At 46.0% G+C, this 18,118-nt stretch overlaps 1 protein-coding gene across 1 annotated transcript; it reads left to right on the forward strand.

Annotated features, from left to right (window-relative positions):
* Window positions 1-7,718: 7,718 nt before the first annotated feature.
* LOC139751110 (uncharacterized) lies at window positions 7,719-10,326 on the forward strand. The gene is made up of 2 exons (XM_071666210.1): window positions 7,719-7,822; window positions 9,585-10,326. Exons 1-2 carry the CDS (start codon window positions 7,811-7,813, stop codon window positions 10,239-10,241), a joined length of 669 nt encoding a protein of 222 aa, XP_071522311.1. The 5' UTR covers window positions 7,719-7,810; the 3' UTR covers window positions 10,242-10,326.
* The last annotated feature ends 7,792 nt before the right edge of the window (window positions 10,327-18,118 follow it).

Consider the following 18,118-nt stretch of genomic DNA (forward strand, 5'->3'; position numbering starts at 1 on the left):
GCTACCTGGCGAGGATTCCAGGCCAGCCACGCCCTACTCTGGATCGTATGGGACGGTTGGCTGGCTGGCTGGCTGGCTGGTCGCCGCCACAAAAACTGACCCCTACCGGCTGGCCACCGTACCCTCAGGTCCAGGGCGTATATACGCGGACACTCCCAGTTTGGTACCCATCCGGAGCCGGCTGGAGTGACGCTCGGCCGCGCGGGCCACAGCCAATGGACCGATCCGGCCGGTTCCAGTCATCCACTCGCGTACACAATGGACGAGTCTTGGTTCAGCGCACCGAACTCCCTACCGGACACCATTCAACAACATCGCTACACACACATATGTCCTTAGTCAGCCGAGGGTGTATGAATAAACCACTAATGACACATTATACAGCCAACCATCAACGTTAACTCGGTAACATCTACGCCATACATCTTCTGTACACATCTTGACGGCCTTGCATTTCTGAACCTTCCCCATCCAAACCCTTCTCCTTCCCGATCACGCAATTAGAAGGAAAAAACATAGGAGCGCTCACCGGCCGAAGACAAGCTGCCCTTAGCCATACACACCGCTGGTTGCTACAGCCCCAGAAGCAGCAGCAACAACAGGGCTCGCACGGTGTTCAGTGGTCGGTGAACAACAGGAGGAGTGCGCAGGTCGTAACGTTATCGACTACGAAGTTTACAATGGCTGGATGTCACTTCGTGAGGGAGACACCGTAACGAATATGGATGATATCAAAGACGGTTACTGAGAGACACTGAGACGTTAGAAATTGGTCTTGTTTCCTTTGATATTTTTCTTTCTTTGTCTCGTCATGAAGCCGTTGGTAGGTGTGTGTGTGTGTGTGTGTGTGTGTGTGTGTGTGTGTGTGTGTGTGTGACACATACGAGGAGAACAATCATCTATACCCGAGTGGGTGGGTGTCTTACATGTCCATGATGCGGGCAGCCAGTTGGCACCGAGTCTTGTACATTCTTGATGAATGTACAAGACAGAGATGGAGGTAACGCGTTGCACGTTCGTAAAGTAAACGAACGATCTACGCATACTTTGCGTATGTAAAGTCTCCGCGAGAAAGATACGCGTATGTGCGTAACGTAGGTGCGTACGTTTACCTTACAAACCCTACGTGGTACTGCGTCAGCTTCAATGATGCCAGGATGTCTTCTCTCCCTCACTCAGCAGTACTCGCTCCTGGCCTCGTCTCTGACCTGGTTCGTTTGACCTCTGACCACTTCGCGTGCGTGAGGCCAGGCGAGAGGGGAGCCGATCCCATGTTCTCCGGACCATGGGTACCCCAAGTGCCACCTCGTCATGGGACATGAATATGGTATATACCAAGTGGCTCTACCAGGGTGAGGGTCGTCCACTTGTTCTCCGTGAGGTACCCCTCAGGGTGACACACACACACATATATATATATATATATATATATATATATATATATATATATATATATATATATATATATATATATATATATATATGTATGTATATACCTCGTCCTTCCACAAGGACGAGGGTATCCCAGTTATCTTCCAGGTGCCATATATACCTCGTCCTTCCACAAGGACGAGGGTATTCCACTCGTCTTCCAGGTGACATATATACCTCGTCCTTCCACAAGGACGAGGATGTCCCACTTATCTTCCAGGTGCCATATATACCTCGTCCTTCCACAAGGACGAGGGTATTCCACTCGTCTTCCAGGTGCCATATATACCTCGTCCTTCCACAAGGACGAGGATGTCCCACTTATCTTCCAGGTGCCATATATACCTCGTCCTTCCACAAGGACGAGGGTATTCCACTCGTCTTCCAGGTGACATATATACCTCGTCCTTCCACAAGGACGAGGATGTCCCACTTATCTTCCAGGTGCCATATATACCTCGTCCTTCCACAAGGACGAGGGTATTCCACTTATCTTCCAGATGCCATATATACCTCGTCCTTCCACAAGGACGAGGATGTCCCATTTATCTTCCAGGTGCCATATATACCTCGTCCTTCCACAAGGACGAGGGTATTCCACTTATCTTCCAGGTGCCATATATACCTCGTCCTTCCACAAGGACGAGGATGTCCCACTTATCTTCCAGGTGCCATATATACCTCGTCCTTCCACAAGCACGAGGGTATTCCACTTATCTTCCAGGTGCCATATATACCTCGTCCTTCGACCAGGACGAGGGTATCCCACTCGTCTTCCAGGTGACATATATATACCCCATCTCTCCATCATTCGTCCAGCCTGCTTTACTCAAACTATCCCCAAGTAACATATTACGCAAACAGGGATTCAATTCCCGACACCCACCATCTGTCGAACCCACACCCACCGTTTGCATCACAGCTCCCTTCTACCAACACAGTTGAAAATATCAATACCCATAAAAAAATTGTTCTTTGTGTGCGCTAAAACCGTGCTGCCGGCATGAGCTCCAAGTACAATCAAGTACTTTTGTGCCGTATTTAATCGCAAACAAAGCGTCGGGAGGAAGATATTCTGAGAACGGTAAGAAAAATAGAAATAGACCAACTCGTCTTCACCAGTGTTTTCCTTACGTGACGCACTCCCTGAAGCGGCGGAGACGGAACAAAAGTCCAGCCTATCCCGCAACGTTGTGTATTTCATGTCATTTTTGCACCAGCGTCGCGTTGCGTCGTGTGGTGCGCGCCGGTAGCCGACCACCAGCTCTACAGCGCCCCACGCACCACACACACAGAGCAGCAGTAGCGTGGGTCGTGGGCGAACGACCTTCACCTTCGTAGCTTACAGAGCAGGAGCCTGGCCTTGGGCAGACCAGGCCCTCAGGTTCTCCTCCCAGACGCTACCACCTCGCATATACCCCTACTGTTGTTAGGCCACACACACACACACACACACAGAGAGAGGCCTCCTGTTGTGAAGGCCACAGTTCCAGTCCCCTGTTGTCAAGGCCATAAAGTTTTACTGTTGGCCTTGTTCCAGGTATGAAGGTGGCAGCTGCTATTAGCAGATTCTGTCCGTGTCGTCATGACCCCCTCACTGTTGCAAAGACGACTGTTCCCGTTGCTGATTTTGGCCCCAGTTGTCTAGGTGACAGATGCTGTCTACTGGTCCTGTCTTGTGAAAAGGTGACAGAGCTTCTTGCTAACGACCCTATCCCGACAGTACATGTGGCAGGTCCTGCCGTTCATCCCCTCCCCGTTGTGAAAGCGGCCACCTCCTGCTGTTGATCACGTCCCGGTGGCCCAGAGGTCGAAGCCTGCATCACCTGGTGTTGCGTCCCTCACAGCCGATATTTCGGGTCGGTGCCCCTATCATGAAGGCTTTCGGATCCCACTGCAGCCTGGCGTGCAACGCCCGAGGAGTGGGAAGGCCAGCTACACCCTCGACCACCTTCATCTTGGAGTTCAGCTTCTGAAGGAACACACTGGAGGTGCTAATTCTTATTACGCCAGACTCATCCGCTTCGCGTGCAAGTAGATTGAATGAAATATTCTTCTTAAAAACATAGCGGCCATAGCGGTGGACACGTCGACGTCACCGGCCACTGGAGGTAGGACGAGGTGAAAACAGAATGAGTTACTGGGAGGCGATGGAAGACCTGGGAAGACCTGGGATGGAGGTTCGAGGGACACCGTACGACCACTTTTGATTTCCTTGGGTTGAGGGGGAGGAGGAGGAGGAGGAGGACACAGATAAGGTCTGTGAAGGCTGGAGGAGGAACCTCCGAGACCTGGAGAGACACAACTGGACAAAACCAGTGTTAAGGAGGCACGTTCTGTAACAGCTCTTCAGCCGAAGAGAAGCTGACTTGTCTTATGAACAAAATGAAAATGAAGGAAAAAATATGATGGTTTGTACGACAAGTTCAGTGTCTCCAGTTAGATTCTTACACACACACACACACACACACACACACACACACACACACACACACACACACACACACACACACACACACAATCACTTAGAAAAAGACAGGCGAAGATAATTTGGATTCTCCTGGAAATAGTCGTGGAGACACAAGCTGCCAGAATAAGTGCAGGAATATCCATTGGATCAGCATGTCGCTGAGCACAATAGGACGTAGAGGGGTCCGGTATGTCATAATCACTATATCTTCACATATATAGTAATATGGACACAGAGAATATCACTTATGATACACCTACTAGGGAAAAAATATGGTGATGTGATGACTGAGTCTCATCAGGTGGTGAATGACAACGTAAGAGAGACGGAGATGAAAGAAGAATAGAAAAATGAAATAATCATCAATGAAAATAACGGTACAGAAAAGTAAAGGCAAGTATTAATGGGAATATACAAGGGGAAATGGGGTTCAGTAAGACATAACATGGGTCTCAATACAGAGTCTGTGAAATTACATTTACAGTGGAGTACAAACATGGGTGCCTATTGCCGTTGATACAGAGGGAAAGGTTAAGAATGAGATGTGTTTCAATGAGAGATGTCAACACGCAAAAGAGCTTACGGGGTATACAGTGGAGAAGATACAGGCGATACTTCAGCCAGCCAGAATTCGACATGTACAAGCAGGTTCGAGCCCTTCAGTCCTCGTCTACTCGTTCCTGCAATGGGTTGGAAAAACGGCGTAATGGCATTGTTCAGGGGTATAACCCCACATCCCAGCCACTTTTCTCATATTGCTGAGGCAACTTCATATTGCTGAGACAACATAAGACGGCATGAAATAAATAAATCAGGATGAGAAAAGAGGGAAAGAGAAACTTTATCAAGATTATTGTAGACCAAGCAGGTAATCTAAACCCTTTCCGAAATTTCATCAGGTGTAAATTGTCAGTGAAAGAGCAGGTAATCAGTCACAGGATATTCTAAGGAATGAACTGAGGAGGAGGATATAGGTACGTCAGGAAATGGACGACAAGTTCGAAAGCGTTTTCAGAGTGGAAGACACTTTACCCCCACCACACCGATGACATGGAATGGGGAGGAGGTCTCGGATGGCACTGAAAATATCAAGACATAAACAGACAACTAAAGGACTTTGAAGAAGTTCCTCCGTATGTGCTAGACAGATACACTAAACTGATGTTCAAGATGTCGCTGGAGGAAGGTACGAGTGGAAGACGGCAAATGTCACACCTGTCTTTAGGACAGGAGACTTACAGCAGAATGGCGGACAAGATAATCAGAATGCAAATGGATAAGTAATTGCAAAGGAGGAACAAGCTAAATGAGAAACAACAGTGATGCAGGAAAGGAGGCCATATGTAACAAACCATTTAAACTTTTACGAGAATGAACTCAGTTTGAATAGAATAAAGGTTGGGTGGACTATGAATCTGGACTGTCAGAGGACATTCTAACCTAAGCACCAAGGAGGCTAGTGAAGAAGCTGGATCTATGACCGGGAGTAAGAGGCAGACTACAGCATATGAACTAAGCAACTTCCAATGCTCACCATCATCATATTTGCGTACAAGACCATTCTGTCGGCCAAGAACAGAGGAGTCACTACGTGTTGGAAGCGGCTGTTGCACTCCCTCAGCCCGAACAAGTTTTCTTCTCTGCCCTTCACCACACGGGAACAAAGACACGTTAGAGGACCCCCATTGAAAGAGGTTCGGGGGCACTAATGGCGTGCCGCAAGGTTCTGTCCTGGAACCATTGATCTTCTTGACCTACGTAAATGATCTATTATAAGGACGGAACTACGACCTGAGCGCTCATGGGGGATTGCATCAACTTACAAGGGGACACAGACAAGCTCCAGGGTTGGTCTGATACACGGCTGACGAAATCTAACCCGAGGTATAACGAGAGAAGATATCTATACGAATATCCTCTCGCTAAACATAAGCTGCTAGAATGTGTGTGGGAGGGAGACATGGGAATCGACGTTGTACGTTCCTGAAGCCAGAGCTCCGTTTTAAGAGAACTGTACAGGAAACAGACTGTCTGCTGCAAGAGATGAGAATCGCATTCAGATCCATTGAGACAAATCTTCAGCAAACGGTTCACATCCCACATTAGGCCAGAACTAGAAGAGGCTTCTCACGTTTGGTCACCGCGCCTGAAGACGCACAAAGTATATCGGTAATTGAGAAGGTTCAGAGGAAGACAAGGAGATGGTATCTGATGCAAGAGAGATGAGTTACAGCGAGAGTCCTCAGGTCACAAATTTATCCACTATAGGTGAGAGAGAAAAGTACGTAGTGACTTGATCATGAGCTTCGAATTTTTATACACCAGATTTATGATCAAAAGTTAATAGTTCTTTGAAATATGCAAAGATAAATCGACTAGATACCACAGCATGAGGTTAAGCAAGCTTATGGTTGAAAGTGATGTAGAGAATTCATTCTACATCATAAACTGTTGAATGAGAGTGTGAATGTAGCCAGCATACAGACGTTTGAACTGCAATATGATGGCCTAAGAAGGTTCACCAGATGGGACCCCACGAATGTACAACTGCCATCCGCCATACGACACAAACTTATAACTACATACATTCTCCACACATACAGCCACACAAACACACACACACACACACACACACACACACACACACACACACACAAACATACACACACTCCAGCAAACCCCCCACTCCCCGTCTATCCTATTCAATGATGCACGATCGTCAGTATGACCCGAAAATCAATAGACCAATACCCCGCGCCCCACACACAAAGCCTCTCTGAAATATTCACGTATCACTTGCCCACAGGAAACACGGGAAAAAAAAAAAAAACACAAGTTGTTCACAGAAAACAATCACCAGTTGCGGTTCTCAATCACCCAGTCTCAGGTGTGGCGTCTGCTACGAGCGGCGACCACATTTCATGGGTTCAAATCACTCGAGGAATACAGACAGCCTTTCGTTATTATGTGACCTGGAAATACGAATATCAGGAATATGCTGGAGAGACACAACTCCAAAATGACGTCACTTATGAATATCTGCCCCTCTCACCAATATTCACGTTATTGATGAATATCTGCCCCACTCATCAATATTCACGTCATTGATGAATATCTGCCCCACTCATCAATATTCACGTCACTGGCCCCACTCATCAATATTCACGTCACTGGCCCCACTCATCAATATTCACGACATTGATGATTATCTGCCATTCACATTGATATTCATTATTGATGAACATCTCCCACTCATATCAATATTCACGTCACCGATGAATATCTGCCAATCACATCAATATTCACGTCATTGATGAATACCTCCCACTCACATCAATAGTCACATCATTTATGTATATCTCCCATACATCAATATTCACGTCATTGATGAATATCTCCCACTCACATCAATATTCACGCGTCATTTATGTATATCTCCCATACATCAATATTCACGTCATTGATGAATATCTCCTACTCACATCAATATTCACGTCACTTACGAATATCCGCCACTCGCATCAATATTCCTCGGAAAAAGTACAGAGTCCTAATGTATCGATATTTCTTCGCTATACTTCTAAGTAGTACTTACGAGTTATAACAGAGATGATAACCTTGAATTCACATACCACCGTCACGGTCCTAGCAACAGCGATGGACAGCCTTAGAGACAAGACAAGACATACTACTTCCCATTTCTGCCTAAGGTGGTGCGAAACGTCCGGCCTGCGTATAGCCAGAAGGGACGAAATAGGGTGTGGCAGACCCAGGTGGTTGATGGGAGGGCGAGGGAAGACGCCCCAGGGGAAGGGGCAAAGAACCTCACAGGGTATATAAGCCACCGTCTCATGTCTCCAGCATCACTCACCCATCGTGGACACCACCAACACCATAGCCACCACCATCATGAGAGCTCTGGTCAGTACCTAAACTTGTATTAGCAGACCCAAGGGGTCCCTCTCCTGTGGGTTTCCGCGGCGTTCAGTAAGCTGGCCACGTCCGCCGGGCGGGATCATCACAGGTCAAGAAGAGTGATAGTGTGTGTGTGTGTGTGTGTGTGTGTGTGTGTGTGTGTGTGTGTGTGTGTGTGTGTGTGTGTGTGTGTGTGTGTGTTTCTGGGGTTAACATAGGTCATCTGAGAAGTTAAGTGGTCAGTGTAGAAGTGGCATGTAAATGCACGACAGATCTTGTGAGATGCTGAATCCCTGTTGGTAATGCTAGAGAAGTGGATGGTGTCTAGCACGCAGAGGAGAGTGCGTAACTCGTACATGCCTGGGGAACATAGTTTCACATATGTATATATCTGGTGGACTCGGGTATAACACTAGGTTGAGAGGCCGGTGGTATAGTGGGTTTTTTGGGGGGGTTTTTTCCAGACTTTCCCAAGGCTATATGTTTTGTTCAGTGTCGTGTTTGGTGAAGGAGAGGTGGGGAAGAGGGGAGATGGTGGGGATGGACTATAGACTGTAGAATGGGTGAGCTTTTTATTTCTACTTTAGGATCGGGTGTTAGGTTAAATGGACTGGATTAGAAGCGGTCTAGGTGTGGTGTTTCAAAGAAAACAGTGTCATGCATATTGAGGCGAGACTATAACAGAGGCATTTTGTTTCGCTCATGAATGTGAATGGTTGCCAGGCGACTGTCGATTGTTCTAACTTCTCTGCCTTGCGCGGTTTGTGGCTTCATCATAATCAATTCTGACAGGGGTGGACACCACGCAGGAGAGGCAGTTTAAGGCGACGCGGAACATTTGCATGTAGAGGAGACTATGGCACTCTTTTTTCCTTGTCCACCTCAGATGCCCAATGTTCTGAGGGCGTGTAGTTAATTCCTGGCAGCTGTGTAGATGTACGCGATGTGTAGGGAGGGAATAACGATTATGTCTCATGTGAGATGGACCCAAGTATAGAGGAAGTTTAGATAAGAGGGAGTGGTTGACCACGCAGGGTGATGAAAGGCTTGGGGTTGGAATCATGTCTCTCGTGGGTCAAGAGGGTTTCTATAGCTATGCGTATAAGAAGACATTTCTAAGGTAAACATTCATTCTATGCATGCGGCCATTTGAGCTAATGAATAACGGCCAGGATCATATAAATCGACGAGTTTGTACACCACTGATGCGCTTGTGGAGGTGACTCCGATAAAGCTCATGAAAACCTCATCTAACTTGTCCTGGATGAGGATTTCAAAACATATGTTCACCTCACTTGATCATTTCCTCTGTGATAACGTTATTCAACCCCCATCTTTCCACTTTCTGAAGAAGAACGTACTGCAGAGTTCCTAAACTTCAAATAAAATCAACTTGACAGGTCTATCATGCTACTAACTTTTGCATGTGTATTAAAATGATTATTTACCACATTCGTATAATCAATTTACCAAGCATCTGTAGCGTAAAACCACCACGTCTATTTAAGGAGTTAAGCCATAAAATCTTCACAGGTTTACCATAGGTGTTATTCTCAAACCTACACAGCAGGTATGACAGTAAGCTGTCGCGAAGAAAAGACTAACGAGATGGTGCTCATCAAAATATCAACCTGATCATATCTGTCCAGCGACGCCATTACGTGGCTCGCCCTCTGCTTGGGTAACTTGAGGCTACCGTCCCTGTAAACTAAGGCATCGCCAGGTCATCACGTCAGGTGACTCCACAGTGTTGTTGTATACATTGCAGATACTTGTTGTGGCCGCGGCGTGCTGCGCTGCCTCTCCCGTCATGTACGTCCCCTCGGCCTACGGTACCAGCAGGAGCCAGCCATGGACCACCTACACCACACAGTCCCAGGGGCCCGCCGTGGTCCGCATCCCTGAGCCTGGCCTCAAGCTCTCCCTCCCACGGATCACAACCCACCTCATCCAGAATCCCGTCGCGCCCATTCCTGTCGTTAAAACTGCAACTCCTGTTGTGGCTCCTGTTCCTGTTGTCAAGGCTATCGCTCCCGTTGCGGCTGCCTCCCCCGTGGTGGTGGCGGCTGCTGCACCGGAGCCACTGCTCGCCCCAGAGCCTCCCATGCCATCAGTTGGCAAGCCCTTCGTCGGAGGCCAGTTCCACGCCCAGGACGAGGCAGGCCAGTACTCCTTCGGCCACTGGGGAGGACCCAACACCCGCGTCGAGAACCGTGACTTCCTGGGACGCACCTCCGGCAGCTTCGCCTACGTGGACCCCGAGGGCGACGTCCAGATGAGGAAGTACGCCGCCGCCTCTGGCGTTGGCTTCCGTGTGGCCGCCTCTGACCTGCCCGTCGACACTCCCACAGTTGCCCAGGTCAAGGCCGCCCACGCCAACGCCCACGCTGACGTCAGAGCAATGTCCAGACCTACATCTGCGTAAGAGCTTCAATATCCAAAGACTCTAATTGTAACAGCCCCCGAGGATATGTTATTGTTGTGATGTGAAATATAAATAATTCAACCAATCTCGTCTATGATTACATCTCTGTCATTTACCATGATACAGTGAACTGCTACGATATCTTTCATCAATTGGATATCCTTCATTCATCACCATGATATCATCCAAAACAGACTTTTTTCAACACTGTCGTAACAACATAAGCTAGTATGTGGCACACCCACCTCGTGACGCAAGAGTACCTCAGGGTGGCAACTTGGGGCCCCTACGTATGATCGCTCTCTACCAGTGATCAACCCGACAGGTTCCACTGGATCTCACATCTTTACCTCTTACTGATTAAACTTCACTTCTCTTCCAATACAGAGAACATAATCTGCTCAGTAACATCATCAAATATTTACTGATGACTGGCTTCTCGGCAGAAGACAAGTACAGCGTACATATATGAATATTCCACGGAGTTTAGGACATAGAGTATATTATAATACTTCCAATTTTTTCTCATAATACATCTAAAATCATTTGCACAAGGGCAAACAAAAAATAAAAAATAAACAAGAAGAAGAGTACAGAAATAGAAGTAAACTAAATACAAAATCAAATCCCATAATGACCATAAACTAATAATAAAGAACTCAACAATATTACTACCACTAGTGTAAAGAAAATAAAATTAATTACATATTAAGATCATTAGCACGTGGCATAATACGACGGAATCATCATCAAACTCACTCTATTCGTAGGCAAAGCCTTATGAATAAGGCAATTTTCGCACACAGCTCTTCACACTACTTCGAGAACGAAGCCGATAATGCTAATATATTTTCAAGAGAGACATCATAACTTCCAGGACTGAGGAGCTCTGAGTAACCTTCTCATTATTACCCTATTTTTTCACCTAAGATGACCATGACAGGGGCATGTTTTGTCCGTGGCTACTCAGTTTTTTAGGAAGAAAAAAAAGGTACTGTACATCAAACTCAACTGCCACTAAAGGCGAATTCCAGCTTTTACGAGTAAAGTATTGCGACGTTTTCAAAATAAGGTAGTCTTCCCCTCCAAGATATTACGTATGAGACGTAGAAAACGGACAAACACATTAGCCCCTTTAGTGGTAGACTAGTGAAAAACACAGTAGAATGCTTTTGTTCCATTCAATTGGCTTCGTATAAAACGTTTGAAAAAAATTCTCTGAATATCAATAGTCTCATGTTCTTAAGACTGACACACGCCTCACTAAAGAGCACTGACTGATCATCTAATGAATATAAATACTGAATGTCTTGGGTTTTCTCTGCTTTCATCACGTGAAATTATACCCTCTTTTCAACGTGGTTGTCCTTCATTCACTGAAGGTTCTTGGATGCCTCTGTGTTCAAAGTCCCTCGTGGAAATCGTAGGTAGTACCATAAATATATCCAGTATTACGAGCAGAGTTGGCATAACGGTATACAATATTTGACCAGTCTCGTTGTCAAGGTGGTTAATTTTGGGGAAAGCTTTACACATATATATACACACAGACGGGTAACAGACGGATGTCTCTAAACTGATTATATCCAGCCGAGTCAGGTTTTATAGAAAATGATTCTTAAGTTGACTCAGGGTAACGAGAGTGTGACGTAATGCAGATAATTACTATAACTTAGATGTATGTACTTTATGCCACAGACTTTAACGAGTAAGGGACACAGTGAATCAAGAATTCATACTATATACATCTTCCATCATCAGGTGTCTAGATCGCTCATGAAGCATTAAACTGCAATACCTTGTGATATGAGGCGATAGATTAAAGCGGTAATTCGCTAGTCATACAGGGTTTCTTTAAGCCTTCTCTATTAGAGGGATTTTCAATCCACTCTGCAGATGTGTAGGACGATTACCTTTCCATGGTTGACCCCGGAAAGCTCCACATGCCCTGGCTCAGTCCACTGATAGCACGTCGACTCCTGTATATCACATCATTCCACTTCAATGTGTCCCGTGCATGCCTTTCACCCTGCTGCATGTTCTGGTCCCGATCACTCAAAAACACTTTCACTCCATCCTTCCATCTCCAATTTGGTCTCCCACTTCTCCTTGTTCCCTCCAATTCTGATACATATATCCACTTTGTCAACCTTTCCTCACCCATTCTCTCCATATGTCCAAACCGTTTCGTCACACCCTCTTCAACTATCTCAACCACACTCTTTTTATTACCACACATTTCTCTTACTCTTTTATTACTCACTCAATCAAGCAACCATAAACTACACATTGTCCTCAGACATTTCATTTTCAACATATCCATCCTCCTCCGCACATCCTTTTCTATAATGCATGCCTCGCATCCATTGTTGGGGTGACCATACCTTCAAATATACCCGTTTTTGCCCTCCCTGATAACGAACTCTCTTTCAACACATTCTTCAGTGCTCCCAAAACCTTCGACTCCTCCCATACCCTATGATTCACTTCCGCTCCCATGGTTCCATTCGTCGCCGTGTCCACTTCCAGATATCTATACACTTCAATTCCCCAATTCTTCTCTATTCAACCTTACATCCCAACCTTACATCTGACATCTGACCTGTCTCCCAACCAAATAACCTTGTCTTTATTTACATTTATTTTCAACTTTCTCTTTTCACACTTTTTCCAAACTCAGTCACCAACCTCTGCTGTTTCTCACTTGAATCTGCCACGAGTGTTGTATCATCATCAAACAACAACTGACTCGCTTCCCTTATAGACTGCATACTCAACCCTCTCCGAAAGACTCGCATTTCCCTCCCTCATCAACCCATCCATGAATAAATCAAACAACCATAATACCATCAGACAACCCTCCCACAGGAACCATTCACTCTCCTCTCTTCTTACTCGTACACATGCCTTACACCCTTGACAAAAACTTCTCATTGTCTATAGCAGATTACCTCCAACACCATATATCCTCAAGACCCTCCACAATGAATCTTTATCAACTCTTTCACATGCTTTCTCTAGATTCATAAATGCCACACAAAAATCCCTGTTTTTCTAAGTATTTCTCACACACACATTCTTTAAGGCAAACACCTGATCTACACATCCTCTACCACTTCTAAAACCACACTGCTCCTCCCCAATCTGATGCTCTGTACATGCCTTCACTCTCAATCACTAAGTCTCCCATATAGTTCAACAAGTACACTCAAAAACCTTATACCTCTGTAGTCTGAACCTTTATCCCCTTTCCCTTTATACAGAGGCGCTATACATGCATTCCGCCATTCCTCAGGCACCCCACCATGATCCATACATTTACTGATAAAACTAACCAACCAATCAACAATACAATCACTCATTTTCTTTAGAAATTCAGCTGCCATGCCATCCGTTGCAGCCGCCTTGTCACATTTTATCTTACGTAAGGCCTTCACGGAAATCTCTTCTCTCTTCACCAAATCACTCTCCATTACTTTCTTAATTTGCATACCACTCCGAATCAAACACCATACATCTGCCACTCTGTGATCATATACGCTGAACAGTCTTTCAAAATACTCACTCCTCCTCACTTTATCACTAACTGTTTCCATTTCCCCACTTCACCGATGCTCCCATTTGTTTCCTTTTTGTTTCACACATCATCCATCTTTTTCCAAAACATCTTCCCACTCTCCCTAAAGTTTACTGATACTCGCTCACCCTAACTCTAACTTGCCATCTTTTCGAACCCTGCACCTTCCTCTTAATCTTCTCTCGCATTCTCACATACATCTCCCAATCATTTGTTCTCCTTCCCTGTAAGAACCATTCAAATATCTGTCTTTTCTCTTTCACTAACAACTTTACTTCTTCATCCCACTACTCACTACCCTTTCTAATCTGCCCACCGCCCACCTTACGCATGCCACCCGCTTCTCTCGCACATGCCAGCACTGCTTCCATAAATACTTCCCATTACTTACCCGCTCCCCTACCTTCGTTTACTTTCATCTGTTGCCATTCTGCACTCAATCGCTCCTGGTGTTTCTTCTTAAAAGTCTCTTTTCCAAGCTCACTTACTCTCACCATTCTCTTCTCACTCTTCCTAAATCATTTACAAATCTTCACATCCAAAAGTCTTTTACACGCCTATCAATTACCATGTTATCCATCAACGTCCGCCGACCATCCCTCCTACTTATATATATATATATATATATATATATATATATATATATATATATATATATATATATATATATATATATATATATATACACTTAATCGCCGTTTCCCGCGTTAGCGTGGAAGCGTGGTTCAGTTCAATGACAGCATATCGGCCCATGTATACCGCGTTCCAATTCACTCTATCTATCTGTGTGTGTGTGTGTGTGAGAGAGAGAGAGAGAGAGTCGGGCAATTACATGCCCCTACGCTTGGCGATCTCAATTTCGAAATACCTACACATAATTCTCCGCTATCCGTACTCACGAGAACCATCTATCAACTAACCCCCTCTCTCTCTCTCTCTCTCTCTCTCTCTCTCTCTCTCTCTCTCTCTCTCTCTCTCTCTCTCTCTCTCTCTCTCTCTCTCCACTATCAACACCTAGTCAATAAACTATTCAATTGGCCTCGGATACAGGAATGTACATGCCATATTTTCAAGAGCCCATTACGAACACGAGAGAAGGACGAATGATAAAGCTCTCACACTAAGCAGGACCGCGTCACTGGGACAACCTGGGGACACGAACGTGTGGTGGATGACTGAGTTGGTGGGTCCAACATGACACTGCTGAACACGATCACCCACTGAGGCTGGCAATGTGTGTATACATGACAATGCTCATGATGGAACGATGTTCACTTTCAGATCCTACATTTGTTTATCTTGTAACCTCTAGAGCACGACTGTTACGACCCATAAGTACGACTGGTGCGACCCTTGAGCACGACTGGTGCGACCCTTGAGCACGACTAGTGCGACCCTTGAGCACGACTGGTGCGACCCTTGAGCACGACCATTGAGCACGACTGCTACGACCCATAAGTACGACTGGTACGACCCTTGAGCACGACTGTTACGACCCATAAGCACGACTGGTACGACCCTTGAGCACGACTGTTACGACCCATAAGCACGACTGGTACGACCCTTGAGCACGACTGTTACGACCCATAAGTACGACTGGTACGACCCTTGAGCACGACTGTTACGACCCTTGAGCACGACTGTTACGACCCATAGGCACGACTGTTACGACCCATAAGCACGACTGGTCCGACCCATAAGCACGACTGGTCCGACCCTTGAGCACGACTCTTACGACCCATAAGCACGACTGATACGATCATTAAGCACAGAAGGAACGGTCGGTCGTTGAGCACCAGGACGACGACCACCCTGTAGCACGACATACGACCCTTGAAAACGAGAGCGCGATCGTTCGGCATGAAGTTACGGCCCTTGAGCGCGACGCGTCGTCGGCGCGATCGTTGTGCACAAAGGACGGGACGACGAAGAAAACAGTCAGCAAGTTGTGCGCGTCCTGCATAAGGACAGAACTACAATCTACTCCTCACGTTTGGTCAACGCACCTACAGATGGACAAAGAGCTGATAGAGAAGGTCCAGAGGAGGGCAACCAAGATGGAAACCAGGATTAGGAGAGCCGAGTGACCGGGGGAAAGGCTAGAGGTTCATCACTCTGTCTACCATGGAAGAGAGAAGGGTAAGCGGTGACTTGATCACATACTAATGCCAGTTTGATGATATCGAGAGTGAACGAGCCTTCGAATCAAGGGGGGTTCCTCAAGGCTGGTTCGGTCTTGCTCCGGGGGGGGTTTAATCCACCCAGCAGTGATACTAACTAAACTCCTGGCTCACCACCATCATGTTCCGAACGCCCAGGGAGGCAAGATGATTACATTAAAGTCCTTCGTTTTCTGTTTAAGGTCAGGGGGTTACTCACGCAGCAGGGAACGGCCAATAGAAGACGGAGTGAGTGTGTGTGGGAGGAGTTCCGGCAGGGGAAGGGGGGCGGCAGTAGGGATATGTTAGCATATAAATGAACGTCTGTTGGGGCCAAGCTTCAGACACACACACTTACACACACACACACTTACACACACACACACACACACACACACAACACACACACACACACACACACACAACACACACACAACACACACACAACACACACAGCCCGTGGGACAACCCTGCAGGCACCAACCACATCATGACGGCTTAATTTCATTCAATTTGGAATCGATGTAAAAATTTTGTTCATTTGTTCTACCTTCATATATTACAGCACGAGTGTGTGTGTGTGTGTGTGTGTGTGTGTGTGTGTGTGTGTGTGTGTGTGTGTGTGTGTGTGTGTGTGTTTTCACACTTGACCGCCGTAGCACCAGGAAAAGACGAAGAAAGACGCTATTCCCTCACATCCATTCTCTTGCTGGCATGTGTAATGCACCGGAACCACAGCTCCTTAACCCACAATCACGCCCCACACACCTTTCCGTAGTTTCCCCCGATATATATATATATATATATATATATATATATATATATATATATATATATATATATATATATATATATATATATATATATATATATATATATATTTTTTTTTTTTTTTTTTTTTTTTTTTATACTTTGTCGCTGTCTCCCGCGTTTGCGAGGTAGCGCAAGGAAACAGACGAAAGAAATGGCCCAACCCCCCCCATACACATGTACATACACACGTCCACACACGCAAATATACATACCTACACAGCTTTCCATGGTTTACCCCGGACGCTTCACATGCCTTGATTCAATCCACTGACAGCACGTCAACCCCTGTATACCACATCGCTCCAATTCACTCTATTCCTTGCCCTCCTTTCACCCTCCTGCATGTTCAGGCCCCGATCACACAAAATCCTTTTCACTCCATCTTTCCACCTCCAATTTGGTCTCCCTCTTCTCCTCGTTCCCTCCACCTCCGACACATATATCCTCTTGGTCAATCTTTCCTCACTCATTCTCTCCATGTGCCCAAACCATTTCAAAACACCCTCTTCTGCTCTCTCAACCACGCTCTTTTTATTTCCACACATCTCTCTTACCCTTACGTTACTCACTCGATCAAACCACCTCACACCACACATTGTCCTCAAACATCTCATTTCCAGCACATCCATCCTCCTGCGCACAACTCTATCCATAGCCCACGCCTCGCAACCATACAACATTGTTGGAACTACTATTCCCTCAAACATACCCATTTTTGCTTTCCGGGATAATGTTCTCGACTTCCACACATTTTTCAAGGCTCCCAAAATTTTCGCCCCCTCCCCCACCCTATGATCCACTTCCGCTTCCATGGTTCCATCCGCTGACAGATCCACTCCCAGATATCTAAAACACTTCACTTCCTCCAGTTTTTCACCATTCAAACTCACCTCCCAATTGACTTGACCCTCAACCCTACTGTACCTAATAACCTTGCTCTTATTCACATTTACTCTTAACTTTCTTCTTCCACACACTTTACCAAACTCCGTCACCAGCTTCTGCAGTTTCTCACATGAATCCGCCACCAGCGCTGTATCATCAGCGAACAACAACTGACTCACTTCCCAAGCTCTCTCATCCCCAACAGACTTCATACTTGCCCCTCTTTCCAAGACTCTTGCATTTACCTCCCTAACAACCCCATCCATAAACAAATTAAACAACCATGGAGACATCACACACCCCTGCCGCAAACCTACATTCACTGAGAACCAATCACTTTCCTCTCTTCCTACACGCACACATGCCTTACATCCTCGATAAAAACTTTTCACTGCTTCTAACAACTTGCCTCCCACACCATATATTCTTAATACCTTCCACAG

Source organism: Panulirus ornatus, chromosome 11, assembly GCF_036320965.1.
Source record: "Panulirus ornatus isolate Po-2019 chromosome 11, ASM3632096v1, whole genome shotgun sequence".
Taxonomy (NCBI): Eukaryota; Metazoa; Arthropoda; class Malacostraca; order Decapoda; family Palinuridae; genus Panulirus; species Panulirus ornatus.